The sequence below is a fragment of the Abrus precatorius genome, unplaced genomic scaffold (genome assembly GCF_003935025.1).
Source record: "Abrus precatorius isolate BTA unplaced genomic scaffold, Abrus_2018 Scaffold8, whole genome shotgun sequence".
Lineage (NCBI taxonomy): Eukaryota > Viridiplantae > Streptophyta > Magnoliopsida > Fabales > Fabaceae > Abrus > Abrus precatorius.
In genome coordinates this window covers 11,252,034-11,273,632 of record NW_020874428.1, presented here as the reverse complement: position 1 = coordinate 11,273,632, position 21,599 = coordinate 11,252,034, and the positions used below count along the sequence as shown (strand labels likewise).

The 21,599-nt window shown below is 35.6% G+C and overlaps 2 protein-coding genes across 4 annotated transcripts; both read left to right on the top strand.

Annotated features, from left to right (window-relative positions):
* The first annotated feature begins 1,831 nt into the window (after window positions 1–1,831).
* On the top strand, window positions 1,832–6,859 carry LOC113846456 (L-ascorbate oxidase homolog). Its single transcript, XM_027474756.1, has 8 exons — window positions 1,832–2,172; window positions 2,278–2,387; window positions 3,916–4,186; window positions 5,036–5,138; window positions 5,363–5,708; window positions 5,817–6,182; window positions 6,264–6,342; window positions 6,426–6,859. The coding sequence occupies exons 1-8, from the start codon at window positions 2,041–2,043 to the stop codon at window positions 6,636–6,638; spliced, it is 1,620 nt and encodes a 539-aa protein (XP_027330557.1). The 5' UTR covers window positions 1,832–2,040; the 3' UTR covers window positions 6,639–6,859.
* Window positions 6,860–8,151: 1,292 nt separating this feature from the next.
* Window positions 8,152–21,225, top strand: LOC113846457 (putative tRNA pseudouridine synthase Pus10). Of its 3 annotated transcripts, none has more exons than XM_027474757.1 (15): window positions 8,152–8,404; window positions 8,494–8,792; window positions 8,904–9,024; window positions 9,222–9,339; window positions 10,104–10,189; window positions 10,452–10,523; window positions 11,727–11,795; window positions 11,885–11,965; window positions 12,045–12,164; window positions 12,250–12,324; window positions 12,440–12,520; window positions 13,379–13,452; window positions 13,554–13,614; window positions 20,499–20,554; window positions 20,641–21,225. In XM_027474757.1, the coding sequence occupies exons 1-15, from the start codon at window positions 8,300–8,302 to the stop codon at window positions 20,720–20,722; spliced, it is 1,500 nt and encodes a 499-aa protein (XP_027330558.1). In that variant the 5' UTR covers window positions 8,152–8,299; the 3' UTR covers window positions 20,723–21,225. The 3 variants fall into 3 exon arrangements, with proteins under 3 accessions (XP_027330558.1, XP_027330559.1, XP_027330561.1); XM_027474758.1 differs by having other exon boundaries at window positions 8,255–8,404; window positions 20,665–21,010; XM_027474760.1 differs by lacking the exon at window positions 13,554–13,614 and having other exon boundaries at window positions 8,255–8,404; window positions 20,641–21,010.
* The last annotated feature ends 374 nt before the right edge of the window (window positions 21,226–21,599 follow it).

The following is a 21,599-nucleotide window of genomic DNA, read 5'->3' as shown; positions in this document are numbered from 1 at the left end:
TTGGCTCACACAAACCAGACATGTGCATTCAAAACTTCAATCCACACACAACTGTACGGGAGAAAGGATAAAAAGTAACAATTTTTATAAATTATTACAATTTTCCCTCTTCCTCTTTCAACGCCCGTGAATAGTCACCGTTATTACCTACAACCCCATCCCAATCGGAAAGGGGAAGGAAAATGGCTGACCATTGGCTACTATTCAAGTTAGTGGAACATCTGGCAACACATTGTATTGCTAGATGAAGAAGCCAGGAATTATAATAGGAAAATGAGTATCTTTGACTTTAGAGGGTATACTTATTTAATTCATATATGCCAAGCGAAAATTAAATAAATATATCTTAAAAATAGGTTTGCCTAGCATTATACTACATTGTACAAACAAGGTTGGTTGATGAAAGAGTTATAGTTGTGCTTTGTCTTGTTTTTTCCCCCTCTAAGTAGCTAATGTGAAGAGTAGACACACGATTTCTTCTTTCTTTTCTCTCTTGTAATTGAGAATTTTATTTTATATTCATAAATCTCAGCATCCCCTTTGTAGCATGAGGATTTTGTTCCGTAATTACATATGTGTAGAGTTGATGGAGGAGCAAGATGGGATAATGGAAGGGCCGCAAATGAATGGGGAAAGTGTGTGTGTGAATGCATCCGAATAGAAAACGATTGAAAATCCAAGGCGCATAAATTCGTCACATGTGCTCTGCCTTAGACGTCAAAACAAAACCACCCACAGTTGTGAGCACAAACACGACATGTGAGCTGTGAGACAAAAACGCACAATTCAAATACTCGGCTCATCCGAGGACCCCGCCACCGACACTTATTTTATTTTTCCCCTTTTCTAACCAGGAATTTTTTTTACTGTAGATAAGCGCATTTTAAGAAATGTTGGATATTTTTAATCAATTGATTTTCACAATTATCTAAGTAAAAATAAATAAATTTCCCTTTTGAAATAAAAATCACATGTATTTAAATTTTGAATGAAAATTAACAACTTTTATATTTGTTTTGGTATAAAAAAAATTATGATACAGAGTTGTGACTTGATCTTAATGATGGTTTATCAATTATGATTGTTAAGTTTAATAAATGAAAAGATTACAGTCAAGACTAAGTTCAACAAACGAAAATTTTAATTTCAAATTTAAAAATATGATTTTGTTATTCATTGGATTCATTAACTTTAAATATTATACTATATATCATAATAATTTAAAATACTCCATATATGAATTTTAAAAGCTAAATGTATGGAAAAAATTAAAGCACTTGAAAATAACTTTCAAATAAAAAAAACTTTAATAGCACACACATAACTGAATTATTTTATAATTATTTATTATAAAATAAAAATATATTTTATTGGACATAAGTTGACTCATTTTGGTAGAAAGGTTAAATAATATAATTACACATGCATACTGTGTTCAAATGAATATCTTATTATTTTTAATGAAAAACTTCGTATACGAAATGTGTTTATAAATAATTTGATCATTAAAGTTTATAATATAGTTGATAATAAGAACATATTAAACTTCTTACTATTTGAACCAACATTGATGAAATTGTTTTCATTAACACTCAATTTAAGAATTTTCTATTTTTGTTAAAATTAACATATATCTTTACATTTTTAAAAATTTAGTAGTTTTCAAATTATTAAAAAAACACTCAAAATTAAATTGTTTGATAAAATAAATTATACGAAATAAAATGTAAAGTTGCTGGCTTATTTATTTTAAAGATAAATTTAAATTCGGTTACTCGACCTGAAAAGGGAACAATTATCGTTGCCTACCAACTTTCCCTCTGTTTTATTTTACCCTTTACGGCTGTATGGAATATGGATCCCCTCATGCGCTGCTCTCTCTGTACCGCACATAAATTTAAATCTGTATCCATCCCTACCCATTTCTCAAATCTTTCTCTTCTCCCTCTCTCTTCACTTCATTCCTTCATTCACCATTCACCAAAACTAATAGTGTTATAGTACTAGTGCACCACTGAACAGAGTGTGTGTCGAACGAAAATGACGCTCAGCTTATTAGCGGGTGTGGTGTGTATATCTCTGATTGCCATCGCTGTCGCTGAAGATCCCTACAGGTTCTTCAACTGGAATGTTACATACGGCGACATTTACCCACTTGGCGTTCGCCAACAGGTTCCTTTTTTCAGTTTCATCGTTACCGCTTACCGGATCTCATTCACACACCAAACATAACATTATTTGCTTTGCTCTCACTAATTTGTTCACCCACACACACAGGGAATACTTATCAATGGTCAGTTCCCAGGTCCAGACATTCATTCTGTTACCAACGACAACCTCATCATCAATGTCTTCAACAGCTTGGACCAGCCTTTTCTCCTTTCCTGGTACTCTCTCTCTCTCTCTAGCTTTCTCCACCTCCCTTCACCTCCCTTTCTCCACCGTTACTTTCTAACTTGTACGCATAACATAAGCAAAAAGATAGTGTGTACGGAAGCGTGTCACGAGAGTATCTTCTTCCCGAATGAATAATTAAAACTTTTCGTTTTCCTGAAGATTGCTTGAGATGAACATGTCACTATGTCTGATGTTCCGGTCTGTTGCACGCTTCGTAGTACATTTTGGATGTTTGTTGAGTCACATGTCTGGAAAGTGCAAACAAACTATCAAATATTCCTATCCTACCCCTTCTGCGGGGCCGTGGGTCAACCCGCCATTTCTGCGGACATGGATCCAGATCTGGTTCCCTCCTTTTAGAATTTATTATTTGATATTAAAGAATTTTTAATTTTAATTATTTACCTATAATTGTGCTGCTAAAAATTGTTATTTTCATTTTTACATTAGATGTATATATCTCCTGTGAATATGAACTTTTTTCAACCTTTATTCACACCGAAAGGGCAAACATAAGCGATTATGATTTATGAGACATGAAGTTTCGTGATTGTATTAGATCAGGAGTGATATACATGGAGATAAAAACCATTATGAAAAGTCATTTTTTCGTAAAAGTATTTAGCCAGGCCAGCGGTGCAGTTTGGCTTTCTATACTAACAAGGGCAAAATTACAAATTAAATAATGTCGTCGGATTGCTTGTGCAAATAAAAAGAAAAAAGTGTAAGAAGAGGAAATATTGTATGATTATCAGGTTTTTTTAGGTTTTGTTTAAGTATCTATAAATAGTAAAATTTTATTAAAAAATATTTATTATACTTTTATAACTTTAATACGATAAATTTACATTTTTTTCTATAATTTTTTATTTATAAAAATACTTAAAAAAATTTGGGTCCACGATTATCAATTTGATTTTCTGTTATTGCTTAGCCTCAACAATTTATGTTGGGGGCCCGTTTACTTTATTTACGCTTGGCTGTCCTCCGCTGGAGATCGAGATTGATTATCCCCTTGATTTTTAATGAAAATAACGTCCTTAACTTTTCAATTATTATTATTATTATTATAACAAGACATCTAACCTATCCATTATTCATTGAGAAGCCTTGAAACTTCACTTGCAAAGGTTTGGAATAAAATGGCAAGTGTTTTGATTTCTTTGATCTAGAAGAATTGAAAGAACTAAGTGCGGACGTGCACCTTAAAATTATTCGGAATTATACTTAAGTGAACTTTTTGACTCGGTTGATGCACAAGCTACGCCGATAATCAAACGGAGAATGTTTATCAACGATTATTTTTGCAAAATGATTTTGAAAAGTTTCGTTCTGTTTTTCGTGTAAAATAAATTTTGACTGCATGACAACAGGAAGTTACATAGCATCTCTCTCACTTTTCCATTTTCGTGTATTTAATATGATATATGGTTGAAGCGGTAGGGAATAAAAGTTTAGGGTAAAATACAATGAACATTTTGAGAGGAAATATGATATTGGTTTGCACGGAAAACACAGGAACGGGGTCCAGCAGAGAAGGAACTCATACGAAGATGGGGTTTTCGGGACAACATGCCCCATCCCACCAGGGAAGAACTTCACTTACATACTTCAAGTGAAGGATCAAATTGGAAGCTTCTACTACTTCCCATCCCTTGCATTCCACAAAGCCGCAGGTGGTTTTGGCGGCATTAGGATCCTGAGTAGACCAAGAATTCCAGTCCCCTTCGATGATCCTGCCGGTGATTACACCGTCCTCATTGGAGATTGGTACAAGTCCAATCACACGGTAATTAATCCCTTGTTATTCCATTCCCACCTTTATATTCTTATTTTCGCTTACTTTTCTTTGCTTATATGGGTATGAGGAACAACTAACATTTGACTTCCTGCGTGCCATGACTATAATGTGTTCGACAAGTAGCTCAAATCCCAACTAATTTTCCCCATACCCATCCACACATATGAAGACATTTTTTCCTTTTTAATCCCATCAGACCATGATTTTCAACAAAAGCGATGGACATTTCATAACTTGTTTCGCGGTTGCATTACTTTGAGCTTTTTAAAAATGCTATTTTCACTTTTTAGAGGGTTTTTTTGGAAATAATATTTTATTATAGTTAATTTAATAATATTTCATATATTGTACAAGTCTTTCTAGATTTAAGAAAAATATTATCTATTATAAAATAATATATGTCAAATAAGTTGAGTATAATTAAATTAGTATTCTGCATAGTGAAAATGAATGATTTTTTTTGGGTGACAATTGAATTGACTTAAGCATTTAACAATTAAAATGAAGCCACCACATGTAAATTTTGTTTTAAAATATTTTAAAAAGAAATTAGACTGATCCTTGCCAATTTTAGATGAATCAATTTTTTGTTTAAAATTTGTCTCTCTTAAACAAATCAATCTCTTATTTAAATTTTTACTGGAGATTTGTTTCTACACAGCCTTTAAATAATATATATATTTTTTTCCTGGTCATTAATTATTGGATTTCTTGTCTACAACGTTTCATAGCGTTTCATTTTTGTCATGTACTAAACACTGAAAAAATAGTAAAAGCAAAGGCCCGATAGGCCCAGAAGAAGCAAGACATCATAACGATTTGTTTGTACTGTTACAGGATTTGAAGGCCCAACTTGATAATGGTAAGATGCTGCCATTCCCCGATGGAATCCTGATCAATGGTCGTGGCCCTAACGGTGCATCTTTCAATGTGGAACAAGGTGTGCGGAAATCATTTACAGTCCAACTACTCTTATTAATAGCTACTTCCCTTTGTCCTTAATTAATTGATGAGTCAAAAACTAATAACCCAATCGAAAAATCTAGATAAATACAAGCTTTGTTATCACTATTGAAGGAAAATCAAAGTTGTATATATAACAACCAAGAGTAACTTCGACGCATACACTTTTTTGAATTTTCACCCTTACCATTTCCGCCACAGGAAAGACTTACCGGCTTAGAATATCAAATGTGGGGTTGCAACATTCTCTTAACTTTCGCATACAGAACCACAAGTTAAAGCTGGTGGAAGTGGAAGGAACACACACACTGCAAACTACTTACTCATCCCTAGACGTCCACGTGGGCCAATCTTACTCCGTTCTAGTAACTGCGGATCAACCTGCTCATGACTATTCCATTGTGGTCAATACTCGATTTACCTCCACGGTTCTCACCACCACTGGAGTTCTTCGATATAGCATCTCTGCAGGCCCAGCATCAGGCCCACTCCCTGGTGGACCCACCATCCAAGTTGACTGGTCCTTGAACCAGGCGCGCTCCATCAGGTTTTTTATTTTTTTTAAAATCGCTAAACAAGGTTTTTCAATCATTGCATTTGCATGCTTTTCTCGTTTAAAATTAGGAACATGTTTATAAATGATGCATAATTTCAGGACGAACCTGACAGCAAGTGGACCGAGACCCAACCCGCAAGGGTCGTACCATTATGGTATGATAAACACAACGAGGACTATCGTGCTGTCGAGTTCAGCTGGTCCAGTGAATGGGAAGCAAAGATACGCAATTAACAGCGTGTCTTATGTTGATCCAGACACTCCTCTTAAGGTCGCCGACTTCTTCAAAATCTCGGGTGTTTACCGTGTCGGAAGCATTTCTGACAGACCCACTGGCGGAGGCATATACCTTGACACATCTGTATTGCAAACTGACTACAGAACTTTTGTGGAGGTTGTCTTCCAAAACGACGAAGACATCATTCAGAGCTATCATTTTGATGGCTACTCTTTCTTTGTGGTTGGGTGAGCACTCACCACATATCACTTTTCAAACAATGCTTTCCATTTCACATACCAATATTAATTAGTTTTTATTATATATAGTATGGATGGAGGAGAGTGGACAGCAGCTAGCAGGAACCAATACAATCTTCGAGACGCAGTTTCGCGTTGCACCACTCAGGTGATAATCAATTGGCATTAATTGTCTCTTGGCCTAACATATAAGATTTTGGAACTGATGCAAATCTTTGATAATTCCTGCAGGTGTATCCCAAGTCATGGACTGCTATATATGTTGCTCTTGACAACGTGGGAATGTGGAACTTGAGGTCTGAATTTTGGGCACGGCAATACCTTGGTCAACAGTGTTATATTCGCGTTTTTACAACGTCAACCTCACTCAGAGATGAATATCCTATTCCTAAGAATGCACTACTTTGTGGTAGGGCAAGTGGGAGGCACACTCGACCCCTTTGAGCTCGCAAGCGCCTCAAGGATCTCACAGTTCGGTACATGGAAGCTATTCTAGCCTTATATATGAAAAGCAGTTAACTTATCTGCTTCTGATTTTGAATTTTATTTTATTGTTTCGGTAATTTGTGCTATGCTCCGATGATTTTATGGACATGTATGATTTAAATTATAAATGACCCCAGCTCGAGGTCACATTCTTTCCCAGAAAAACAAACAATATTCTATTCCAATTGTAATTTCCATAAATTATTATTAAAGATTAAGATCATGAGGAAGTTGGCATTGGGCACTTGGCAGAGGAGCGTGTCATTCATTTAGCGTTGATAGTCTCTTCTTTGCTTGGTCTGAAAACTAGTAGAATACAATGCTCAGTGCAATTTAGCTGTGGAAACGCAAAATTTTAATTTCAATGGCTAATTTTTCCTTTTGTATGACAATGGAAACCTGATGTTGGCAGCAGAGAATACATAAGGTCACAGTTCATATATTTATTACCATGAAATTGAAGCATTTTCTGCACAAGAGTAAGCCAAACTAGCATGAGTAAACAATAATCACAAAGCCAATATATTGATGCCTGAAGAAATTATTGGTAAAGTCCTTCACAATCCACCAAATTTCTTTCACCAAAATGGCACTTTAATATTTGAGAATCCACACTTGTTTTGTCTCCAATATTCTACCTGATGATTATTTTAACTCTTGTTATAAAATTCATAATTTACGTAATATATTGGTCTTTTTCTATTTTTTTCTTTTAAGGATTAAACATGCAATAAAAATTATCTTTAGATATAATCAACCTAAGGATAACTCTTCTTCTTGTGCTAATAGATGACTGAATGGGTAAACCCGTCTCGGGAGTTGTTTCGACCCACTCTAATTTTCAAACGGATTGAAAATATCAACACACTCCATTTTATCAGTTAGTTAACAGGCTGACGTACTTAAATATTAAAAAATAATAAATAAATAAATAAATATATATAATATAAAATTTTAACCTACATAAATAAATAATTTATTAATATTAATATTTTTCTTTCAATATTTATTAAATATATATAATAAAAATATATGTACAAAAAGATTTTTTTAATTTTGTTATTTTTAAATATTTAACCTTAAACCCTAAACTTTAAACAAGTTAACTAATTTCATCACGTCTATAAACTAAGCCAGTTGACTTATTTTAAATTTAACTTGTGAAAATTAACGAATTATGCAAATCAATCTGAAGTGTTGAATCTATATTATTAACCGTAATTTACATATTTATTTATTTATTTGGTGTTTTATCCCTTTAATCTTTAATTTGTGATTCTTTTCATTAAGTTTAACTCCTTTTATAAATTTGAAGATTTAGAAAATATTTTGAATTCGAATAAATCATAAGTATTTTTTCCCTCTAAATCATCGTCAATATTAATTTAAAACCAAAAATAAAATGTCAGAAAAAAATGAATTTAATCAAAATTGAAATAAAATAAATTAAAAATGTTAACAAATTAAATCGAAATTGCAGAAACCCGCTCCGCTCGGGGAACAACTCCTGTGCAGTTGCATCAATAGTGATAGCGCTGAAGCAGAGAAGAGAGAAGAGAGAAGAGAGAAGAGAAAGAAGGGTTATATACTTACAAGTGAGATTGAAAAGTGGAAAGGAGATGGAGAAACAGGAACAGAGCGAAGGCGATTTGGGTGATAAGGAGTTGGAAGAAGTGGTGAGGTCTTTGCCTTCAGACGCCGTGAAGGAGTTGTTGTCCCACGGGGTGCGTGGGTTCCTTTTAACTTTCCAATTTCTCATTCACTGCTTCTTTCTGTTCACTATTTTACTATTTTGTTCTTTTTTTATGTACAGATATGCGTTCGCTGCATCCTTCGCCTGTTTGGTGTCCAAGGCCGTGTCTATGCTACTCCTTCTCTCTCCGCTTCCATTCTTCAACCGCCACCAACACAAAACCATGAATCTCAACTTTGCACGCTTTGCTTGGGGATCTTGCAGTTCATGTTTTCCACTGACGACGAAACCCTGGTTCAAAACGACGATCTCCCTCGTCTCATTGCCGACACGGTTAAACGACAGGACTATCGCTTCGATAGCTTTTCCCTTGAAGTTTCCATCCCTCCTATCATCCTTCATAATGATAACTCTCTTCGGTAACAACTCAACATCTCGTCTCATCCATCATAATCATAGCTTGCCGCTGTTATTTGTTCAAGTTTCTGTGATATTAATAAGAACTCGTTCTAATTGTTTAATTTTTGTAGGTCATATATGAAAACGAAATATGGGTCTCAACCTTGGTTCCAAGAAAACTTGCATATTGGATGCATCTCTACCAAGGACGCCTTAAAATTTTCTCTAGTACATCCTCTTGAAAATCTACTCGTGAGTATTATTCTTTCTTTGTCAGGTGTGTTTCAATATCTTTATTTCTTCAGTAATGCTACTAGTCATGTCATCGCCCGTCAGAATACAAGTTTCTTGATGTTATATGCCCCTTCTCTTTCTATGAGTCAAGACGTTTGTTTGTCTTTTGTTTGATTTGTTTTCCAATAATCCTTTACAGAAATTATGTTTTGCAGGAATGTAAATCCGGTATGGGCTCTTTCCGCATTCGATTGACATTCAGTCACACTAAAGCGTCGATGGGGGATGATAAATGTTCAGATAGTGCTGAGAGTTGCAAGAGAAGAAAAATAGGCATGTATAAGTTTATTATTGTGCCTATGTGTTGTATTTTCATATGTCCTTTTACGAAGAAACTTTGATCATATGATTGACTTTCATTTTGCACTTCAAGTTGAGCAGTGATTTTTTATGATTTCATTTTGTGTTTTTCGTTTGAGCATGGTTGTTTTTGGACAAACGTATAATTCATTAGTCTTCCTATTATGTTGCTAATAGAATCAATTTCTCTTACATTTGTGCTTTTTAAGATGTCTCACATAAGTGGATAGGAATAGGAATAGAGATAGAATACTTCTTATAAGGCTTAAGCAGCCCTCCTCCTTCGAGCTAACTTTTAGGAGTGAATTAGGCCTAGGTTTCTTATATGTATCATAGCCTATCTAATTTGAATGTTGGGTTACTCACAATGTCTAGTCCTACAAAACTTCACACATCAAATGAGCGTTCTTATGTCCTTGACATGAGGGGGTTGTGTTAAGATATCCCACATAGATAGGAATAGAGTTATAATACTCTTTATAAAGCTTAGGTAGTCTAGTCCTCTTTTCAGCTGACTTTTTGAAGTGAGTTAAGATTAATTTTCTAATAGGGCTGATATTTCCTTTCATGATGAAGGGGCTTTTTAAACATTCTTCTTAATGATCTGCATATTATACTTATACTACTTTTTCAGTGGAAGCATGCTTTTCTAATAGTGTTTGTTGGTCTGACAAATGGTATAGGCACTGCCTATGATTTCCCAGTTTCTTGCATTGACTGTTTAGATTTGATTGTAGGTGAGTCCAATATAGTTGGAGAAAGGCCTTTTAGGAGTTCACTACCAAATGAATCCTCTGACTGCAGTAAATTCTTGCTAGAAATGGTAATTCTTGATTCCCTTTGTTTATAATTAAATGTATTGTGAATTTAAATTGCTTTGCTGTGATGATTCCATGTTTGTCAGAATGCTGCCATCAAATTTATCAGCATCATAATTAATAAATCCTTTCTAATTTGCATGATGGGTCTGCAATGGGATTATGTTTTGTTTTGCTTTGTAGTAAATTGCAGAGCCACTGACTTTATTTGTTTATTGTCTATTAAGATTATATATGTTTCTATTGTTAGTTTTGCTTACTTTTCAGGTAAATGAACCTTGCCATTTTACTTACTTCTGCTACAGGACACCGTTCTATTTTGGTGGAAGATACCTGAAGGTAACAAATTTGTTATCCTCCCACACCCTTCCTAATTGGAACATTCTGCAGCCATTACATGTAAACCATTTTCTTTAGCATGATCATATTTTTAAGGTTGTAAGAGAAAGCTGGAAAATGGCCAACAACCCCATCAGAGATCAAAATCTATTAATTGATATATCTTTGTATCTATTAGATTCTCTTGTATGCATTGATTTCATGATACAAAGAGCCACATAATTGCCTCTCATACAAAATGAGTGAAATTTAATTCTTTGATATGATATTTGGAAACACTAGTATAGAAAGTGAATGAAATAACATTTAGTCTAATGAAAAACCCAAAAGAACTTTAGAAAAAATTATTAAATAGATCTAATGATAAATAATATTTTAGAGAATTTAGTTTTTCATCAAGTTCAATGACATTGTATAATTTATGTAATTGACTTTACTTAGTGGAATAAAGTTAAATTTTTATTGTTGTAATATTTTAAGACATCATAAATGCCATGTGTTTATCCAAAAGCCACTCTCATAATTTTATATGTTCTTTTATAACATGATATGCACATTTGATATGGAAACTACATTGGAGATATTTATCTATGGTAATGCAAACTGCAAATTTGTTTTTTGCACTTTGAAATATATAGTTAAAATAAATTACAAATTGCAATTGACTAATTGTCCCAAAAAAGGGATTTTTCATGTTTGGAATATAGAGTCAAGGTTTGTTGACACTAGTTATTAAATTTGGACACTTACACCACTTCATGACTTTTTATAGAATGCAAAGTTAATCAATCCAACTGGGTTGAAGGTTCTTATAAAGTAAATCAACCTTATAAAATTTCACACAAAAATAAAATAAATAAGTACTTCATCATATTATTTTATTTTGACGTATAATATGTTTTTAAAATATAAAAGAAAATCAAATTTTTGATAATTACTAAAGTTCTAACTATTTGAAATTTATTATATGTAATCGTGAAAATAATATAAATTGATTCAATGGTTGAATTAGTCAATTTTGTATTCTCTAAAAAGTTAGCAGTGTTAGTATCCAAAGTTGACATCTAGTGTCAACAAATTCTAACTCATCATATATATATATATATATATATATATATATATATTTATATAGCAAAGTAATGTTTGACTAAGATTGAAGTTATCTTGTGCAAATTCAAATTTATGCTGTTACTTTCATGGCAGTTTTCACGGAATGTGAGTCAAACACGCTGGATCATTGATGATGAAAGAATGGGTGAAGCATCAGTTGAGGTACTGTCCATTCTGGCAAATAGCTTTTGCCCTTTATGTTTCCTTGTAATGTTGATTGTGTAAGGTGACAACATTTACAACTGTTGTAGGAAATAATTGGTGGAAACATCCTCCAAGCATGCCAAGGTGATAGTTTTAAGTTTCATGCTGCAGGGAGAGAAGATATCGATGTACTAAAAATTTGTGGTTTTTCTCTTTTTTTAAGTTTATTGGTGGGTGAACTTAACTAATATGGAACTGTTTTTCTAGGTCCGGATGTTGGGTTCTGGCAGGCCATTTCTCATTGAGGTGCAAAATGCATGTCGTGCCCCATCTGAACTCTTTGTAAAAGATATAGAGAAAATGATAAACAATGTGGATAATAATTTGGTAATGTTGAGCTGAATTGGTGATGTCTCTATGTCATTTATTCACTTCATGATGATTAAATTTATAATATCATATGTTCATGTAGGTCAGGGTGAAAAATCTGAAACTTGTTGGTAGTGATGGCTGGAACCTTATGCGTGAAGGTGAAGCAGAGAAGCAGGTCTTGCATTTTGATTCTTGACTGGTTACTATGTTATGTTGTTCATGGTTTGTAGCTTTGCTTCATCCATTGCTTATCTATACCCTCTAACTATTATAATCTTAAAATTATGTAGAAACAATATGCTGCTTTAGTGTGGATTTCTCGTCCTCTGAAGGATGAAGATTTCCAATGTGTGTCTTCACTCAAGGATTTGGTGAGTTATTATGTTGACTACTTGTTATCGAACTTGTATTTTGTAAGAAAGCTTTAATAAGCAAAAGAAGCACCTTTGTTGTTTTCAGTCTCTTCATCATTGATTTCTGAGTAGTGCTCAAGATGTGTCCGTCTCTTTTTGTAACACATCCTGATTGTAATTCTGCCGTTACACTTCAAAGCAGAGTAATTTAAAAGAAGTTTTAAAAGTAGGTCCTGTTGCTGTTACTTGTCAGTTTGATTAATGTGGTTGTTGTCCAATCAATCACTACTACATCAAAATTATGTTCATCCAAAAAGCTGATGGAAATAGTAGAACACGTGTTTCAACTTCCAACATTAGACTGAAATCCATTGTTAAGCAAAATGCAACGACTAACTAGCAAATGAGAAATGAAGCGTGATAATTAATTTCATATTCTTGACTCCTATGAAGGTTTGCTATAGCTTGAGCAAGGCTCTTTGATAGGAGTCAACACCCACTAAGAGTATAAGTACTGAAATATCTCAATTTATAGTAAAACTCCCCAAATACAGCACCACATAAATGTATAAGTGATCAACAGTCAAATCGAGAGATTAAAAAACAATCAAGGTCTTCAGCTAGCAGTCCCCCCTCCCCGTTCACGTCGTTGTAATTCCTTCACTGCCCTTTACCATTTTCCAGGTCCTCTTACTGTCCCAACTTCCTCTCTTTTTCCTAGTGTAGACTCGGGTTACCCATGGATTATATTACTCATCTCACCTTGGATAAACTCATAATCCCTGGGACACTTTTCAACTGGAATTTTTGCATATAATTAATGCCTTTTGTTTTAATTTGTACTTTGAGAACCTCATTTTTTTTTGTTTTGAGCAGAAAGTTTTGCAGAGGACCCCAATAAGGGTGCTACATCGGCGCAGTCCTTTAGAGCGGGAAAAAATTATTCATTGGTATGATTTTTCCATTTATTATTAGTTATATGCCATGTTTACACTCAAGGCTGCATTCAGATTAGTAACTGAAATTTTGCCTTCTGTTTCTCAAATCTTAGGATGAAAATAGAGACAATTGTTGGAAGTTCCCAATATTTTCTTTTGCATCTCTGTACACAGGTATTGTTTTATATTATCTCTTGTATAAATGACATCTCATAGGGATTGAATTACTTTTAAACAAGGCTAGTGTTACAGAGTTATACTCAATAAGAAGGAAAATGACAGCAAAAGAAAAATCAATACTGAAATAAAATGGATCATAACTCTGATAATGGAAGAATTATAGCAGCAATACACACTACTGTCCCAGAGCAGAAGAACATAATAACAGGCAGCCAGTTTGGCAGTAATCCTTGAAGCTATAGATTGTTGCCTGTGTGATCTTAATTTCAAAAAGGCCTAGTCACCTATCTCAAAATTCTGTACTATTCTTATCTGCTTGATTTTTCATCCTCAATTGAGCTCGCTGAAGGTGATTCTTAAGCTATCTCAAGGCTTCATCCCTATCAACCAAATCTCTGGGCACCACTTCAACTCTAGATTTACATGTAGGAAAACGAGTAATCACAAGGGGAGGTCTCCCATAGACTATCTCAAAGGGTGTTACCCCTATAGTCTCATGGAAGTTGGTGTTATACCAATATTTTGCCTAATGTAGCAACAGTGTCAATGAAAGATGTTGATCAGCAATAAAACAACAGAAGAAAGTCTCAAGGTACCTGTTCACAACATTTTTTTGGCCATCAAATTCAGGTGACACGCTGAACTCATCATCAACTGAGTGTCCTGTAATTTGAGAAGTTCTCTCCAAAAATTGCTAATGAATATGGGGTCCCTATTGCTAACAATTGCCTTTGGGATGCCATGTAGCCATACCACTTTTGCAAACACTTCCGCTAAAATACGAGCAGTGTCGGGACGCTTTGGAGGAATGAAATGTCCATATTTTGATAATCGATCTACCACCACAAAAATAGCTTCATACCCTCTTGATTTAGGCAAGCCCATGATAAAGTCCATTGAAGCTTCCTCCCAAATCATATCTGGAAATTCCCAAAGGAAGTTGCAAACCACCACGAGAAGTAGCCATATATTTCTATCTTTGACCGACATCAGAAGATTACACATAGTCTTGAATCATTTTCTTCATACCCACCCAATATAAATTGGCTGCCAATCTCCTGGATGTTTTGTAAAAAACTGAATGACCACCTTGAGGTGTTGTTTGAAACTCCATTAGAAGCTTAGGAATTAGAACTGATTTGTTAGATAGCACTAACCGAGTTCCATAGTGTTGGAATCCAGTGTGAATTGAGTCCTATATGGAATAGAATATGAGCAAGTTAGGTGTCTATGAGGAGATGGATACATGTACACATTGCCTTTAGGTTTTAGGGTTGCATTGTAGTGCCTTATTCATTTTGAGACTCCCTACCTAAAACTCTCCTACCTAACATTGATATGAGAGCTAAGTCAATCCAAGTGACTAGCTTAGACGAGTAAATAAGCCGTGATAGAGAGAGCCTCGACAGTGTGGCACCCATGGTCAGTGTGAGAATGCATTGTAGAAGAAACGGTGACACTAAATGAGTCCTAGCAGAGCTGGTGGCACCCAAAACAGAGGGTATGGAGCCCAAAAAGTGTCGTTGAGTGGATGACAACCCATGTGAAAGGCGAGCAAGAGTTGTTGTAGTGTAGACTATGGCTACTTGTGGATGAAATAAATTCCGGTGTGGAGGGAGCTAATATGAATTAGATAGGTTCACACTTGAGGGAGAGTGTCGGAATCAAGTGTGAATTGAGTCCCACATGGAGTTGAATATGGGCAAGTTAGGGGTCTATAAGGAGATGAACCCATGCATCTATTATTGTCTTAAAACTTTAGGATTGCATTGTGGTGTCCTACTCATTATGAGTATCCCTACTTAAAAACTCCCCTTCCCAATAGTGGTATCAAAGTTAGGTCAATCTATGTGACCAGCTCAGACGAGTAGATGAGCTGCGGCAAAGAGAGCCCCAACGGTGTGGCACTCATGGTTAGTGTGAGAGTGCACCCTAGAGGAAATGGTGACACTAGATGAGCCTTAGCAAAGCTGGTGGCACCTACATGCGGAGGGTGTGGAGTTCAAAAAGTGTCATTAAGTGGACAATAAGCCCCATGGACGGACTACATGAGCCCTAGCAGAGCTGGTGTCACCCCCGTGCGGAGGGTGTGAAGCCCAAAAAGTGTCGTTGAGTAGACAACAACCCACTTAGAAGGAGAGCAAGAGTTGCTCTAGTGTAAACCATAGCTACTCGTGAATGGAAGAAATTCTGGTGCGGAGGGAGTTGATATGAAATAGATAGGTTCACACTTGATGGGGAGAATAAATTGAGTCCTACATAGAATGGGATATGGGCAAGTTAGGGGTCTATAAAGAGATAGACCCATGCACCCATTGCATTGGGTTGCATTGTGGAGTCCTACTCATTGTGATACTTCCTATCTTCTTCCACCACCTTCTCTAACTCCATCCAAGATGGATATGATGCTATCAAAGTGAATTCACCCTCATCAATAAGTTGAGACAAAGCCTTCGCCCCCTTGTTCTCTGAACCCGCTTTATATAGAATCTCAAATTGGTAACCTTGCAATTGGCTATCCAATTTTGTTGATCCATGGTAGAAATTTGTTGTTCAAATAATTGCTTCAGACTTTTGTGATAAGTGCTAACAATGAATTTCCTCCTCAACAAATAGGGTTGCTAATTTTGTATAGCCAAAACTACTGCCATTAACTCCTTTTTGTAGGTTGATTCGGCTAAATTCCTTTCACTGAGAGCTTTACTAAAATAAGCTACAAGTCTGCCATGCTAAGTTAGAATAACACCTATGCGTTGACTAGAAGCGTCACACTTGATCACGAACTGTTGTGTAAAATTCGGTAGTGCAAGGACCGGAGCTGTTGTCAATTTCTCTTTAAGACTGTCGAAGGCTTTTGTTGTGCTGTATTCCATTTGAACCCTTCTTTCTTGGTTAAAGTTCTTAATGGTTTGGCAATGGCAGTTTCTCCTTAGTTACAAATGAACTTTTTGTAGTACTCCGTAAGGCCTAAGAATCCCCTCACACCTTTAATGTTTTTTGGAACAGGCTATTGCTGAACACTTTAAACCTTGCACAGATCCATGGCTATCCCTTGATAACATTTCTTATGATTTGCCACCATCTATTGTTGCTAGAGCACACCCTTAACACCTCCATTAAATGCTTTAAATGTGATTCCCAGTCACTACTATAAAGACAAGAATAATAGGAAAGAGAAAGATGATGATAACTCAAAGAGATATAATAAGGAGAATGATTACGGGTAGAACGTATACTTTTTTGAAGGGCAACGAGGATGTCAGGTTCATAAGGCAGGAATGGAAGATGAGGCGAAAGAGTTGGCTGCAAAGGCTATACTTAAATCTTCGGGTTGGATTATGGTGACACTCTCTCCCATGGCCAAATTGCCTTATGTGCAACTATTTCTGTCCATTGCCGCTATATGTCATTAGCCTCTCTATCAGTTGGATATCAGGAATGCTTTCTTATATGGTGATTTGCTTGAGGAAATCTACATGGAGCAATCTCCTTGCTTTGTTGTTCAGTAAGAGCCTTCTGGTCTTGTATGTCGACTGTGAAAATCTTTATATGGCCTCAAGCAGTCACCCAAAGCATGGTTCAACAGTTTGGTATGATTTAGAGCAAGGTTGACTATTTTGTCTTCTATCGTCACTTACCTACCAGTTGCATCTATCTAGTTGTTTATGTTGATAACATTGTTATCACGAGTAGTGATCATCTTGACATCGCACAGGTGAAACATCATCTCTTTGAACATTTTCAGACAAAGGATCTTGAAAAACTCAAATATTTCTTGAGAGTAGAAGTAGCACAGTCCAAAAATGGGATCATCATATCCCAAAGGAAGTATGCGATGGATATTCTGGAAGAAACAGGAATTTTAAATTCCAAGCCAGTCGATACTCCCATGGATCCCAATGTCAAGCTCCTGCCAAATCAAGGGAGCCTCTTCTAGATCCTGAAAGGTACAGACGATTAGTAGGGAAGTTGAACTACCTGTTACCCGTCCAGATATCGCGTTTGTAGTGAGGGTAGTAAGTTAATTCTTTAACTCTCCATGTAAGGAATATTGGGATGCAGAAAAGGGTCTTTTGTATGAAGATAAAGGGCACACTAGAGTTGTGGGGTATTTTGATGCAGATTGGGCAGGATCTCCCATAGATAGAAGGTCCACCTCTAGATTCTGTATATTTGTCAGAGATAACCTTGTCTCTTGGAAAAGTAAGAAGCAGAATGTTGTAGCCTGATCTAGTGTAAAAGCGGAGTATCGAGCTATGGCTATAGCGAGTCAGGAGCTTATATGGCCCAAATAGTTGCTTCAAGAGCTAAAGTTTGGAGAGGTTACACATATGTCACTTATATGTGACAACTAGGCCGCATGCACATTGCCTCAAATCCAGTATTCCATGAGGACAAAGCACATTGAAGTTGATTGCCACTTTGTTAGAGAGAAAGTCATCTCTAGGAAAATATCTACTAGTTTTGTCAATTCCCATGATTAATTATCAGATATATTTACTAAGTTACTAAGGGGTCCTCAGATTAATTACATACGTAACAAGCTTGTTGCATATGACTTATATGTTCCAGCTTGAGGAAGAGTGTTAGAATCTATTAAAATCTTGTAAATATAGTAACTGTATATTTTGTAATTATGTACTCTCTATAAAATTGAATAGCTCCAATGTGCCCAAGACACACGAATTCATTCTAATATCTTTCAATATTTCCTCTCTTAACTAGTATGTTATAAAAAAAACACCAAGACAAACTTCCTCAACACTTATCTAAAAATCTCGTTCTTTATAGATTGGAAGGTTGGTAGGGCATTCGTTAAACCAAGAGACATTATTAAGTACTCGTAATGTCTCTAGCGAGTTCAAAATGCAATTTTGTGTACGTCCTCTTCCTTAACCCTTCCTTGATGGTATTCTGACTTAAGATCCAATTTAGAAAAGTATCATGCTGCATGCAATTCATCTAGTAATTCATCAATGACTGGAATAGGAAATTTGTTTGATATGGTTACCTTATTGAAGGCACGATAGTACACACATATCTTCTATGACCCGATCTTTTGTTTTTTTACTAAAATAAATGGACTAGAAAAAGCACTTTGGCTTGGTCGAATAACCCTTGCCTGAAGCAACTCTTTGACCTACTTTTTAATTTCATTTTTGTGGTGGTGTGGATACTTCTAAAGCCTCACATTGATTGGACCTTGTTCTCCAAATAATGTAATTGCATGATCCTTTCCTCTTAGAAGTGTTAGACCTTTGAGCTCCTTAAAAACCTCTCTATGCTGACTCAACAACTGCTTGATCTCTTTTTGATTAATATGGGATCAAAGGGTCACATTTTGTCACTGTATATCTTTGATAACTCAGACTATTTTCAATTAGAAAGAACATCCCTGGTGTTCTGCTTTTGTCTCGGCCAACAACGCTATGTAACGTGTCGGCTTCTCCTTTGAACTCTTTCCAAGTACCTCCTTGCTGGAAACGCATGATTTGCTTCCCCCAGTCAACTTGCATTTCTCCTAGGGTGGGCTACTCACGAGATTCCTAGGACCATATCTATGCCTTCCACGAACAAAAATTACGGAAGAGAAGTAGGCAATAGTTAGACTAATGTAACTTAAAGCACGAAAAATATAAATAAAGAAATGAAATGTATGCAGAATATTAATAAAGTAAAATATTTAAAGCTTAATTTTGGAAAATATTCATCAAAGCTTTAGGGTTTAGGATATGCAATAGCGAGACTACTATTTTGAATAATTTTGGAAACTCTATTCATCAAAGCTTTATGGAGAAATCGGTGAGGGTGATGTGTTTACCCAGTTGCCAAGTTATAATTCCTTCTTTAGAAATTGGTAGAGGAAATAAAGCTTTAGAAATTGGATCATGCAATTACATTGTTTGGAGGACAAGGTCTAATCAATGTGAAGCCTTACAAGTATCCACACCACAAAAATGAGATTGAAAAGTAGGTCAAAGAGTTGCTTCAGACAGGAATTATTCGACCAAGCCAAAATGCTTTTTTTAGTCCATTTATTTTAGTAAAAAAAAAAAAGGATGGGTCATTGAAGATTGTCAAAATGCATCCAATGATTCCCCATTTAATTTCAATAGTTTGGGAGAGGCATAGCCGTAAGAGTCGGCCTTCAGTTGTAATCCCTTTGACAACATCTCCAGCAGTTTCTCTTAATTTGAATCCGCCTTTGTCTGCATGACGACAAGAGTGGAGCGAATATGGGCAACCTGGGCTTCCAACACAGCAACCTTAGACTCCATTGTACTTCCTTTAATGGTCTTTTTTTAGGTGGCATCCACAGATACGTCCTCCTTAGAAATGCAGGCTCCTAATGCGAGAGATAAACGCACCTCGATGTATCTGGCAGGTTGGACCAGTTTGTCACAGCGTTATACTTAATAAGAAGGTAAATGACAGCAAAAGAAATATGCATAACCGCCCCCCCCCCCCCCCCCAAAAGGTCCTCTCTCTCTTCCTTTTCTCTTTTTTTATCCTCCCATTAGTTCGTAACTAACTTTCACTATGCCCTTACTCTCTCTTTCTTCCAGCTCATCATTCCCTCGTCATTCCTTTCTTATTCTTTCTCCTATAAACTTTCCAAATCTTGGGCCTCTTAACCAATTGCTGGCCCATCTGTACTTTTGATCCATCTGGCCTATTTGGTAACAGCTAGACATGAATTATGATTTTTTAACACCACTAACTTGGCAGCTCCATGCTCCATAGGCATAAGAGATAAGGGAGATATTAGGAAATTGGTTGTAATTTTAATAAAACGAGAAGATTAACAAAAAATTAACGGAAACCGAGGAAGTAATTAGTTAAAGTTTGAAAGATCTAATATGATTGTACTTGCACAGGCTGGGACCTATATCAAGGAATTTGTTCATGGGGATCTTGGACGCACCCATCCTAGGTAATGACAAACTACATTCCCTGCATCCATACTGCCTTGAACACGCTACCAGATTGGCAAGTGCCTTATTACTTTTGGTTTTGCAGCATTGGATCAATTTTGGGTTGTAGAGCTGAAATTTTGCAACTTGATGTCACAGACATCAAAATGGAATGTTTCCTGACGTAATCAATCTGATAATTCAGTTTTAAACCTTTGTTGACTGACTTTGGAGTGGACGGTGCTACAGATGCGCGTACACCTTCAACGTGAGCTACTTTCTTCTTGTTGCTAAAAGATTTTCTAGATCTACATCTTTTCGTACTGATGAGCCTCTTAATTGGATCCCCTTAATGCCCATGAACGACGAGGAAAGAAATCCTAAAGTAATTATGGCTTTATGATTGAGGTTTAGGGTATATTTAGTTTAGATTTGAGTAGAATTAATTTGATGTTAAAACAATGTTAGGTTAGATAAATTGAGGTGCACTTACTTTTTAAAGTATAAATATAATTTTTTAACCTCGTTTCATAATGAGAGTGCTCTAGTAGCGGGAAAAAAAAAGGGAAGTTTCTACTTTCCTCTTAATTACTGTGTAATTTAACTTTTCTGATGGCTAACAGTCCGACAGTAAAGAAAGAGTTGGATGTTGCATGATATCAACAACACCGGATAGGATATATTCTTTTGCAATGATTTCGTATGGCTAAAGGTTATCATTTCTCTGCGTAAACTAGACGGTTATCCCCAGTGGAAAAAACTAGCTGGGGTAAATTATGGATCTCACTGCGAGGAGACAATTTCAGGACTGTTTTATGCCTAAAACAATTTATATTCACCGTGCACATGCTCTTAACATGAAATCTGTTAAGATTAATTTGGACTTGTATTTCTATTAGTTTAAAATTTTATTTATTTTTTATTTTAAAACAAAAGGGTATACTTGAACTAAAAATCCTGTTTGAGACTGGCTTTGTGAATCAAATGAACCTACATTTTAAACCCTTTTTACCGGCCATGTCATCTGTAAATCAATTCATTTTTCACCTATTAGCTGTCATCATT